Below are 12,969 nucleotides of genomic sequence, written 5' to 3' on the forward strand. Positions count from 1 at the left end.
TGCCCACAGAACTGCGATTAACTGCATGTTTTTGTTCACCTCATAATTCTCTTTAAACTCTAGGGACTGTAGTGCATGAACACCCCAGGAGGTCAGCTGTGTAAGAGATGCGGGAGCAACCCCACATCTGTGGCATGCCACAGTCAGATTTGGTTAGATCACGTGTTGCGTAATCTAATGTTTGGTCAAATAACAGCCATACCTCTTCACCATGACTGAAAGCTTTGCATACTGAGTTGCAACCACATGATTTTTTGTTTGGAAGAGGAAGCTATTTGCATTAGTACATGAAGTAGAAGTTTACTAGTCAGCCGTGCTTTAAGACCTGGTTTGCCGGATGGTTGAAGGATGTAGATCTGTTTTGTCCTGGATTCCAGGTGAGATCATCAGGTGAGATCAATTTCTCTGCTGAATTGAGTATATTCATGGTATTACTGTCTGTGAGCTGAGCTGTCCAACTACACCAAGGGTGAAAGGTCAAACATCCATGCCTCAGGGTCCAAGATTCAGAGACTAGATTCAGACGTTTCACCAAAATTCGGCCAAATCATATTGATTGGCTGCATATTTAGGGCTTGTAGAAGTTATTTTAGATCCTTCCTCCTTTCACAACTACGAGGCTACTATTTTCTGTTCTTAAGCCTTTTTTAACAGTCATCCCATTGCACTACATTAATCCTCCCAGTTAATTACTGTAATTACTAGTACTAAACAATATTACAATGCTCTCCTAATTAGTCACTCACAGCAGGGCTGTACGGAGACTTAAGAAAACACTGAGGTCAGTGGTGAAACCTAGGGGGGTTCCCCTAGGGGGGTTCGGGGGCATGGTCCCCCAGAAGAAAATGTTGATGATTTTAACAATTAAATGCATCAATCTGGCTCATTTTCTCTCTGAAGTGAAAATGGAAAGATTTACTTAGATTTAAAAAAATAAAAAAAATACTGAGGCCATGGCCTAACAAGCACTCACACATACACACATACGAATAATATACTGAGGTTATGACCTTTGCCTTTTCACTGGTAGATACAGGGCTGATTGACAGTATAATTGCTCACATCATTGCGTTGTCTTCTCTAGAGATGTATGAGATTAGACTGTGTGCTGTGACACTAGGAGCATTATGGCTGAAACGCCGGTCAGATGACTCTCAGTCACATGGTCAGCTCTTCTGTGCTGTCGACAGATCATGAGAAAATGAACTCTTCACTTTTTCCTTAGTCTTACTGAATTTCTATAGCTCAAAGGATTCATGCAGGTCCTGCAAAAATGTACACTCGTGTGCTATTTGCATTTATACTGTACTCTCGTTCTATGGCTATAGTGGGATTCATAACACAGACTGTTACACAACCCACTGACTATCCTTGGGCTTGTGAAACGTTATTTGAAACCGCTGAACTCAAGTTGTACAATTTGGAGATTTGGAGCCAGAGACTGCACAGTCGGGAAGTTAGAATCTTGATTAATAATCTTAAAAGGCAATAGTTAACTTTGTCGGTATGGCTCTGTTCTGGAAGCCTTCCTGCCCTCCCGGTCTTATCCAGGAGGGCAGCAGAAAACGCCCCAGAGGGGTACACACAGAATCCAGCAGCACAGCATACTCACTCAGTGAGCACTTTATTAGGTATTTATTATACTTATTTTTCAGACCTCTACTGCTGTAGCCTATCCACTTAGAGTTATGATGCGTTGTGTGTACAGAGATGCTCTTCTGCATACCACTGTTGTAATGTGAGGTTATTTGCGTTAGTGTCACCTTCCTGTCAGCTTTGAACAGTCTGGCCATTCTCCTCTGACGTCTCTCATTAACAAGGTGTTTTTGTCTGCAGAACTGCTGCTCACTGGATTTTTTGTTTTTTCCACCATTCTTTGCAAACTGTAGAGACTAGTGTACGTGAAAATCCCAGGAGATCAGCAGTTTCTGAGTTTCAAACCACCCTGTCTGCCACGAACAATCATTCCATGATCAAAGTAACTTAGATCACATTTTTCCCCCATTCTAATGGTTGATGTGAACATTGACTGAAGCTCCTGACCCGTATCTACATGATTGTATGCATTGCACTGCTGCCACACAATTGGCTGATTAGATAATTGCATGAATACGTTGGCGTAATAAAGTAAAACTGTTCCTAATAAAGTGCTGGGTGAGTGTATGGATGTGGGATGAAACTATTACCCGGAGGAAACCCACGCAGACAGGAGGAGAACAAACTCCACAGAGAAAGGCTCAGGTTGGATTGAACCGGGGACCTTCTTGCTGTGAGGCGACAGTGCTATCCACTGTATCAGCTGTAGCCTATTCTCCTCCAATGTCAAACCGAAAAACAAATATTCCAAAAGATGCACAAAGCTCTCGTTGTTCGCTAGATTCACTATGTGCCTTAGCACGTGTGAAGATTCAACTATGTACCTTAGCACGTGTGAAGATTCGACTATGTGCCTTAGCACGTGTCAAGATTTGACTAGGTGCCTTAGCACGTGTGAAGATTCGACTATGTGCCTTAGCACGTGTGAAGATTCGACTATGTACCTTAGCACGTGTGAAGATTCGACTATGTGCCTTAGCACGTGTCAAGACTTGACTAGGTGCCTTAGCTCGTGTCAAGATTCGACTATGTCTTAGCACATGTGAAGATTCGACTATGTGCTTAAGCACATTCATTTCCGACCAGTCAATCTGCGATACAAGCTAACATACATTGGGGCAATATTGGCTCAGGTGGTAAGAGCTGTTGTCCGAGGGTTCCCGGTTCGATCCCACCCTGGTTGTGTTGAAGTGTCCCTGATCAAGACCTATACCCCAAATGCTCCTTGACAAGCTGGTTGGTGCCTTGCATGGCAGCCAATTGGCATTAGTGTGTGCATGAATGGGTGAATGAGAAGCATCAATTGTACCACACTTTGGATAAAGGCGCTATATAAATCCCAACCATCTACATGCATACATGTGGAGGAGCGAGAGCTAGAGAGCGGAGTCATCTAAGCTGCAGAGAATGATCAGTTTTGATTATTAGTATTGGATAGTGATCAAATCCGATCGTTTAATGTTTAAGTGGAGAAACGTATACTTTTGCTAGTTTGCTTCAAAATGCGGGACATCATCTCAATATGCGAGACGGGGTTCAAAATGTTCAAAATGCTAAAAAAAATTACATATACCTTTTATTGTACGTTGGGTTTTGCTGCACTATTTTTAGTACCATATAGAAACTTATGTATGTTAGTTTACTAGAAACTATAATCTAGGTACAGGAACATTGATATACAGTATGATTCTCATTCACACAGCAGGATGAGTGCATCATTGAACTAATTAATCTCTTAAGTTAATTTCATTCCATGAGTGATCAGATGTTGTCACTTTTTTACATGCATAATTTGTTTCTATATTTATATTTAGCTTAATCCTCAAAAATGAAGCTAAACCTTTGAATGTTTATTTGGTTAAATTCATTGTTGTGTGCTGTGTTATTTGCACTATCCAGAGACATGAATCACACAAATTGCATAAATTTGGAAACACATAAAGGAACATAAAGCAGGCAAGATATATGCAGAGTAAAGAGACACCAGTGCGTTTGTCTGGGGCAGTGGGGGATGCAGATACATACCAGAGTTGAGAGGTAGGTCTGAATACGTTTTAGAGTTGTTTATATGTTTGTTGTTTTGAGTCATCACCATTCAACAGAATTGAGCTGTATTTCAGGGAATATAAATTGTATGGTTCAACAACGCTCTTGGCTGTGCAGTTCCACTCGGAATGAACCGACATTGTTTTTACGTGTGTGTATGTGTGTGGGGAGAGAGAGAGAGAGTTTCTGTTTGGAACTGTAAACTGGCACCTGCTTAGAGGAGTTACTCTAGGAGTAACTCAGAAATAGGGCCAATTTTAAAGGGGTTCTTTATTTTAAGGAACATTCTTTAACACAAAGGCGAGTTCAGATGGGGCGCATGTCTGTTAAACTGAACGCCATTGGTTACGGTTCCCTCAGACACAGGGTGGAGCCGCCAGGCCTGATCCAGCTGGAGAAGGAGATTGAGCAGGAGGAGAAAGCACCTGATCCCCCATCATCACCCCGGTCCCCCTCGCCCACCAAAACATCAGGCAGGAAGAGCATCGGGAAGCTGCTGGATGATGCGGTGAGTCAACCCTGGCCCCATGTCGTATTCCAAAACCAGAGGAAGTGCGGAGACAAAATGGACATACCTGGCATCCAGCAGCATATTTCATTCATTTTCTGTGAAAGGTTTTGGTGAATGTGAACTTTCAATCACCTGAAAGTCATCCAGGCCCCATTTAAAACAATTTAAAGCAATTAAAAGATCTGCAGACAGAAACGGCTTGTTAATGAGAGAGGTCAGAGGAGAAGGGCCAGACTGGTCAAAGCTGACAGGAAGGTGACAGTAACGCAAATAACCACACATTACAACAGTGGTGTGCATTACAACAGCATCTCTGATCACACAACACATCATAATTCTAAGTGGATAGGCTACAGCAAATAAGTCTAATAAATGCTTAATAAAGTGCTCACTGACTGTATTTCATCGCTTGTCCATTCATTTGCAAAGCAGTGCTAGTAAGTGCATTGAGCAGCTTGCTAGTTTGAGCTTAAATTTGTAAACCTACTCTAGGTCTGTTTCAGAGTAGGATTAATGTGTTAATTCAGCACATAATGGATTTGGTTATGGTATAAGCAGGCAAAAGCTAATCCTAGAGCAGAACTCCTACTCATACGTACTTTGTGAATGAATGTGGGTTCTGACACATCCTAAAACAGTGTGTTGTGAATGAATGTGGGTCCTGACACATCCTAAAACAGTGTGTTGTGAATGAATGTGGGTTCTGACACATCCTAAAACAGCGTGTTGTGAATGAATGTGGGTTCTGACACATCCTAAAACAGCGTGTTGTGAAGGAATGTGGGTTCTGACACATCCTAAAACAGCGTGTTGTGAATGAATGTGGGTTCTGACACATCCTAAAACAGTGTGCTGCATTTCAGGTGCAACACATTGCTGAAGATCCTCCCTGCAAGTGTCCCAACAGATTCTGTGTGGAGCGGCAGTCCCAGGGCCGCTACCGCGTGGGCGAGAAGATCCTCTTCATACGGGTACGTCTGCCCCAAACCCAGAAACACACAACGCTCCTCTTCATACGGGTACGTCTGCCCCAAACCCAGAAACACACAACGCTCCTCTTCATACGGATACGTCTGCCCCAAACCCAGAAACACACAACGCTCCTCTTCATACGGGTACGTCTGCCCCAAACCCAGAAACACACAACGCTCCTCTTCATACGGGTATGTCTGCCCCAAACCCAGAAACACACAACGCTCCTCTTCATACGGGTACGTCTGCCCCAAACCCAGGTCTGTGATGTTCATGATATCACACATGGTACCTGATAGGCATGTTGTGTTTTTTGACCATGCACTACATTGGCCAGACTCAATGAAACCATGTTGACGCTCACAAGGATATATATCCAGGAAAGGCCGTGGCCTGGAATTGGTGGTGCCCAGGCTGGAGGTGGGAGCCAATAGAGTGGCTGGGTTCTGCTTGTACCTTGAACAGCTAACAGTCAGTCAGTTGCACTAAAATGACATCAATTCTGAATTCAAAGAGAAACATGTGGATTTAAAAGACTTTTATGAAACATCTGATATGGAATGTATGTACAACCTCCTTGACAATCGTACATTTTGACTGATTAATTATGGATAATGCACAAAAACAATACTGCATATTTAGCATAATAATGAATTAAACACTGCTTTAGTTCTTGATTCTTGAGTTTTTTGTTTGTTTTCAAATGGCATTTTAGTTTGGAAGACTTCCAACTATATTCAGTATATATTTATACATTTTTTGTTCTGCTTAAATTATCCACATTGCAGTTGCAATTACAATTTCAGAGGACAACAAGATATAAACTTTAATTTGATCCAACACACACACACACGCACACACACACATACACACACACGCACACACACACAGACAAAGATATCTGGAGACTCTTCAGTCTGGTTATGTTTGGACTGCCTCGGTAGAGAAGGAAATTCATTGAAAGTGGCAGGAACTCAATAGCAGCAGTGTTACAATTACTCGCTAATGGGGCTTAAAGCCTTCCAGCATCATACAGGGGTGCCATGGCCACTGAGGATCTCCCAGAATGAGCCGCGCTGACATGGCCCTCAGTCTTCCTCCTGACCCATGATTCTCATCCCGAAACAAATTAAGTGCTAGAAGATAAAGATGTCACAATATGAGGATGCAATCAATGTCACGTGCAGTAGGATTACAGGGACTTAGGGGCAGTTCACTCAGAAATTAGATGATGGTGTGTTCCCACTTACCCGGATAGTTTAGCTGAAGTGTGACATGTTTCTTTCTAGCTATTATTTCTATTTCTAGCACACATATATATGTATATTAATAATATATTAAAAAATGTGTTCATACAGTGCGAATTTCAGCTTTTATTACCTGGTATTTTTATCTAGAGTTGTTAAACAACTTAAAACATATCACCTTTTGTATCAGACCACCCAATTTTTAGGTGAGCAAAAGTATTGGAACATGTGGCTGACAGGTGTTTCTTGTTGCCCAGATGTGTCCTGTTAGATTGACTGCTTAAACAAATAGTTCTGAATGTCTACTCTTGGTTTTAGCCTCGGGTTTTGCCTGTGAAGGCTGTCTTTCTAAACCAGCATGAAGACCAGAGAGCTGTTTTTTGGAGAGCAAGCCATTTTGAAGCTTAGAAAAGAGAGGAAATTGATCAGAGCCATTGCACAAGCATTGGGGATAGCTTGTACAAGAACTTGGAATGTCCTGAAAAAGACAGAAACCACTGGCATACTGTGCAACAGACATCAAACAGGTCGACCAAGGAAAACAACAGCAGTTAGTGACAGAGACATTGTCACTGTGAGCTGTGAAGGAAAACCCCAAAACATCAGTGAGTGACATCACAAACAATCACCCCAGGGCAGGGGTGAAAGTCTCAATCAACCGTTTGAGGAAGACAGAGAAAGCAGCAATATATAATTTAGAAGTCCACAAAAATTGAAATTGTGAACTCATCTCTTGCTCAGCTTTTTATCTCAACCCCAAATGTATTGAGTGTATTCCAAAAACAAAGGAATTGGCCTTGCTGTTCCAATACTTTTGGAGGGGACTGTAACCTGCATACTCTCCTGAGCCTCCTGAAACTAATGAGTACAATGCCTGTCTTTTAACTTTACTGTTCGATAGAACTCGTCTTTTTTGGATAAGTCTTGTAGCATGCAGCACACAGCACTGTGAAAGATGCGTACAGATCACTAAAATAAGCTCCAAGCACACAGCACTGTGAAAGATGCGTACAGATCACTAAAATAAGCTCCAAGCAGTCTCATGGGATCTTGGTTGCTTGGCAACCCTGAGCTAGGGTTCACGCCTTTGAAGATAAAAAAAAAAGATTCTGTAATGTTTGCAAAATCCCTTTCAGAACACAAAATCAATGTCAAACTGGACTATCGTAACATGTGATCAAATGTGGGGTTTGTTTGGTTAATCTGATGAGGATGATGATCTACATGATGATAGCAATGATGATGATTACAATTGTAAAATAATAATTTTATTATTATATATTTTAAAATTTATGATTTAAAAAAGCACACTAGTCGAGAGAAAAAAGCAACAATATCAAAAATGTAAATGCTAGGATATATACTCTAATGACTAACGGTAACATTTAACATTATATATTTACAAGTGAATGAGTAGGAGGATCATTCATATTATATTTGAATGCTGCCAGAGCTTTAACATTGAGATGCATAATGTCCATCATAAATTCTTAATCAAATAAAATGCATCTCAATGATATAAGCACATTCTCAGGACTATTGCAGGAAATGTTCCATAGACTATGACTCACAATTCTCTTGTCATGTAGAAAATATTCGTGTGAAAGTCTGCTGAATTGGTCTAACATAGATGCTACTGACAGCAGTGCCAAAAAGCAGAATTCAATCTTATCCTCCCCGGTTTTTTTCTCACCTTTTTATTCCATTCTCTCTGTCTTTTTTTCCTCCGCCCATCGCGTGTGTTTGCCGCTCGGGCACAGAGGAGGTTGCCATGGCAGCGGAGGAGGGGGAAATTCTTTGGGGATGTTGGGCTGAGGTGTCACATGACATGCACAAAAGGGGAAGGTGTCGGCAACAGGTTTAACGGACGTGAATGCGCGCAGGGCAGCAGAGGAAACAACGAGTGTTTCATTACGATCAAATAAAAAGGGGAATTCTAATTTCACAACATTGAGATTACAGGGAAGACAGATGCTGTATAGAGCAAACAAAATACCAGCAAATACACACCGTAGATTTGTTTTATTTTATCAGGAACCTGCGTTATTACATCAGCAGACAATACTTTATCTCGCTAGTAGTCACTACATTACGCCCATTGTCCTACACTCGAGTTGCAATGCACAACATTAACAAGAGACAAAACTACAGTCACACACAATTAAATGTTCAACCAGCTATATAGATACACAGTCTACTTGTCATATTAATTAGTGAGTTAATTCGATTAATGTAGTGTAAGTATTCAAACATATTCGACTCAGTTCAAGCGATGGATTATTTAATGCTAGTGCGCCCTCTATTGTTATGTTTCAGTAACTGCAACTGGACGTTCCTCTTCCTTCCCCCGACACTCCATCCTGGACCACACCATTCATAAATAACTCTAACATACAGCAAAATGGTCAAATCCTGCCACATTATTTTAAACACTACTGGTATTCATTTTCTAACGCTTGAAAATGCAGTTTATCGCAAAATGACCATCACATGTTCTGATGATGTAAATTGCCGCTGGATGTTTTCGTAAAATCCAAGTCAGAACAGTGAAGCAGTAGTGGAAACTCCTGTCCATTTTCTGACCGCAGTCTCATTTGGGTGTGCGACTATTTCAATTTTGCCTCTCAAAAACGTGGTTGGTGACATTTTTTACGCATTCACGATGTGGCAAAATATATTCGATTGAAAATTACTGCAAAACATGCCGTCTAGCATTTTATAACAATACATTGACAAGTTGTATTAGGGTTGTAGTAAATACAGCTTTCCACGTATGAATGTTAAGTGGACTGACTTAAGATAATGTGCATAATGTGGAAGATTATGTTGGAAAACCCACTGAAATTCCTGTTACCACAATATACCAAGTAGTTATACTTTGAGCACAGGATTTCAAAGTAACATCAAATTTAGATTGACACTGAGTCAATATACTGATTAACCTTTTATCCAGTGTTACCACCATACAACACAAATCCAAACTTTGTTAAACTGCTGTTGTGAAAAAGCTGAAATATAATATACCAAATTCATTTTTTACATCACATGATGGGTGAAATATGGATAAAACATTTAATATCAATAACTATTACAACAAAAACATCTCAGCACTGCATTTGGAGTTTTGTCATTAGTTGGGGTGGTATTTGAAGAACATTTCTTTGCTCCACAGGTACATGTGATTAAATAGTAAGGGCAATATTGAATTCAGGCGTGTCTCAGTTGCACTGACCTTTAAACTCCTTCAGATGATCAATCGTTTAAGAGACAAACACTTGAATGATGAGTGGGTTCACAGTTCCCAGCATCCTACAGCACCAGCTGTGCAACACAACCATAGCTGTGGGCCATGCAGGATGTTAAAAAGTGTCTGTTGGATAACTCTGTACTGGATTATCCTGCAAATTAGGCATAAATGTTTAGATGTATGCACTTCTAATGTATAGTGATGCCTCAACTCAACTTGTTGACTGAATTACCGACATGCAGCTTGTGTCTTTGCAGTTTGAATACATTAAGTTATAATTGGTATAAAAGACTTTTCAAATCCTCAACAACACAATAGCTGATTGCAATCACAGTGTTTTACAATGCACTTGTATTGTTGGCATTCGTATTAAAATTAGGGCTCTAAATTGTTCATGATTTTTACATCAGTTAAATTAATCAGTAGATTAATCTGGAAACTTTAAACCTGCTAATTACATACTAATGTTAATATAAATATCCCATGACTATTGCAGTAAATAATTTCCTCACTTTTTATGACTGAAATACTGGTACCCAGTGATGTACTCCACATTAGATCTGCTGCTAACTAAATCTAGCCACTACTTTACTTAGCCAACTTGTTAAGCAATTAATGCCACTAGATTACTTGTTATTGAGACTCTGGGATACAACAAATATGCAGTTGGTGCACTGGCCATGAAAAGGAGAGTGACATTACCGTATTTCCTGTAGTATATGGATTCCCAAATTGCAGAGAAGTTTTAAAAAAATTAACTGTTGTCGCTAAAGCAGTGTCTTCTGAAAATAGGTTGTACAGATAGAACTGTGAGTTTTAAAGCTTTCAAAGAGTACAAGTAAGTACAAGTAACCAAAGTGATTCAAAATTGCACCATGAAATAAGGAATTAATGCAAAAAAACCCCCACAAAGGTCCAGTCCTGGGCCGGTGAGACTTAAGGGGTTAATACTTCATGAAATAAAGTGAATACATAATATGTAGCTTCATAAATGTTGACTGTCACGTCTTAGCCTTCAGCAAAGTGAATAAAATAGAAACATGTCCATAAAAGCATGCTCTCACCTTAAGTCACTCACTCTAATTCACTCAAACACATCCTCCACTTTTTGATCAATTTTTTTATTTTATTTTTCAGAAAAATCTTCATACCCCCCCCCCCCCCCCCCCCCTTAACCATTTCAGTCCCAAGAGCCCGTTAAAGTTTGAAGGAAGGTGTTTGCATATTTTACACTTCCAGCCCCTGCCCATTAAGGTTCTGTGCATAATTCTGCACACGAGCAATGAAATGAAAACTTCAGATAAACACAGAATCAGGAAACTAGAACTATAAACGCCACAGATAGATTACCAAACTGTAAAATTCATATAAAATTATGCAAACCCAATATTCTGTAATATGGAACAGATACATTTGTCTGCAGCATAGCCACAAGACACAAGATGCAGCTGAGTTGAATTAAAACCGGCGGTCTCTACCATATATTCCCGACACGCTGCTGAAAATCCTTTATCAAAATGAAAGAATATCTTTGTTTTTTGACCTTGAGATTAAAGTCTAGCCGGGTTTGTTTCGCTGTAGCCGGGTTGCTGAGCAACCCCGGGCCGACGGCCTGCGATGTTGAGAGTGGCTCAGAGGCTGGTGCACGAGGGCACAGCTCTGCTCTTTTGTCGGGAGTAAATGGAGTCCTCAGGATGCCTCTCAGACGCGGGGACTGCAGCAGCCACGCGTGTGCGACGCCGGCACGGGTCACGCGATTTCAGCAGGTTTACGGGAGCTCGTGCACCTGCGTCTCGCCTGTCGCCTGTCTGACTGCATATTCACCGTCGGCCTGTAATTAATCATGTTGAATCTCGAATTCATGTTATTTATTTATTTTTGCATGCAGACAGAGAGAGAGAGAGAGAGAGAGAGAGTGAGATAGAGAGAGACTTGGATACCCTTTGACAGTTCATTATTTAGCATACTAATTTAAAATAAAACAAGTAAAAAATAAAACAACCCAGTATCAAGAAAGAAACGCAAACTTCAAAACAAAAGAAACCTCCTTGTCAGATATCATCATCAGCCAACACAAACTACACCACCATACAGGTTCTACACAACTACACCACCATACAGGTTCAACAAAACATGTCACAAAAACTACACCACCATACGGGTTCTACAAAACCAAACCACCATACAGGTTCTACAAAACATGTCACAAAAACTACATCACCATACAGGTTCTACAAAACATGTCACAAAAAATACACCACCATACAGATTCTACAAAACATGTCAATGTTGTTATTCAATTTATAGTATGCATACTCAACCCTCAGCCGTACCATGAACCTCCTTTAGCATGCTCACTACATTTGTAGACCCCATGTTTTGGATATGCACAGTTTTGCTTGCCCAAATACAAAATGCAAAAAACAAGGCTTACACTTGTGCTTCGCTGAAAACATTGACACCAAAATAAAAGTATTCCATGTGTGAAATACCCCACTGTCCGACACACCTCCTCCAAAAAGAACAAAATGGAGACCAGCCTCACACAGTGAAGAGAAACATGCTGTGTTGTTTCAGGTAGCAAACAAAAGGGACACCCCACCCCCACTGCTGGATCAGAAATATGCATCAAAAATTCAAATAAAGTATCAAATAAACGAGAGGATCAGCAGAACCAAAAACAGAAAAGATACCTCGCTGGTAATGGACTGGGGAAGCGGAGGCAAGAACCGGGGTCAGGCAATATACAGGGACAGAATCTGGTGCAGGATACGACGAACTAGCAACAAGAACAGAAAGTATAGGCTTAAATACAAAACTAACAAGCAAACAACCAGTAACAGGTGAAAAGAGACAGGAAGGAAATACATATAAGGAGTGGAGGGAGAACAGAATGGACTACGGAAAGAGAACAGGGACATAAGACACAAAATGCTAAGGAAACAGAAAAAATGTTAGGAAGGGGAGCAAGGAGTGAATACACAGAAAACCCAACGGTAAAATGGCACGGATGTGACAGATTTCCTTTTATTACGATCCCTCTTTCTATTAACCGATTGACCTTCTTCAAAAACACAACCACTACTTTGTTCATTCTGGATGCCGAGTAAATCAGATAATTTCCCACCTCCGCCCCCCAACCGCAAGTAACACATCTTCCACTGTTGCGTCTCCCTGGGGCACGCACCTAAACCCGTGACGGAGCAACTGTGCTTCCCTCTGACGCCATTCCGGCCTTAGGGGAGGCCAGATGCCCCAACTTACCCACACTAAAACCTCACCAACTCCACAAAACTACAGCTGTGAAAAGAAAGAAAAAAAGATCTCCACCGCCAGCAGAGAGAGAGAGA

At 40.8% G+C, this 12,969-nt stretch overlaps 1 protein-coding gene across 1 annotated transcript in view; it reads left to right on the top strand.

The window, feature by feature from the left end:
- The window catches only part of LOC133131067 (growth arrest-specific protein 2-like), a 51,090-nt gene that overhangs the window by 27,892 nt on the left and 10,229 nt on the right, over nucleotides 1-12,969 (top strand). The window contains exons 6-7 of the mRNA XM_061246177.1: nucleotides 4,003-4,150; nucleotides 5,017-5,124. Coding sequence (XP_061102161.1) covers nucleotides 4,003-4,150; nucleotides 5,017-5,124 — 256 coding nt within the window. The remainder of the gene's footprint in view (nucleotides 1-4,002; nucleotides 4,151-5,016; nucleotides 5,125-12,969) is intronic.

This window comes from Conger conger, chromosome 6 (genome assembly GCF_963514075.1).
Source record: "Conger conger chromosome 6, fConCon1.1, whole genome shotgun sequence".
Taxonomy (NCBI): Eukaryota; Metazoa; Chordata; class Actinopteri; order Anguilliformes; family Congridae; genus Conger; species Conger conger.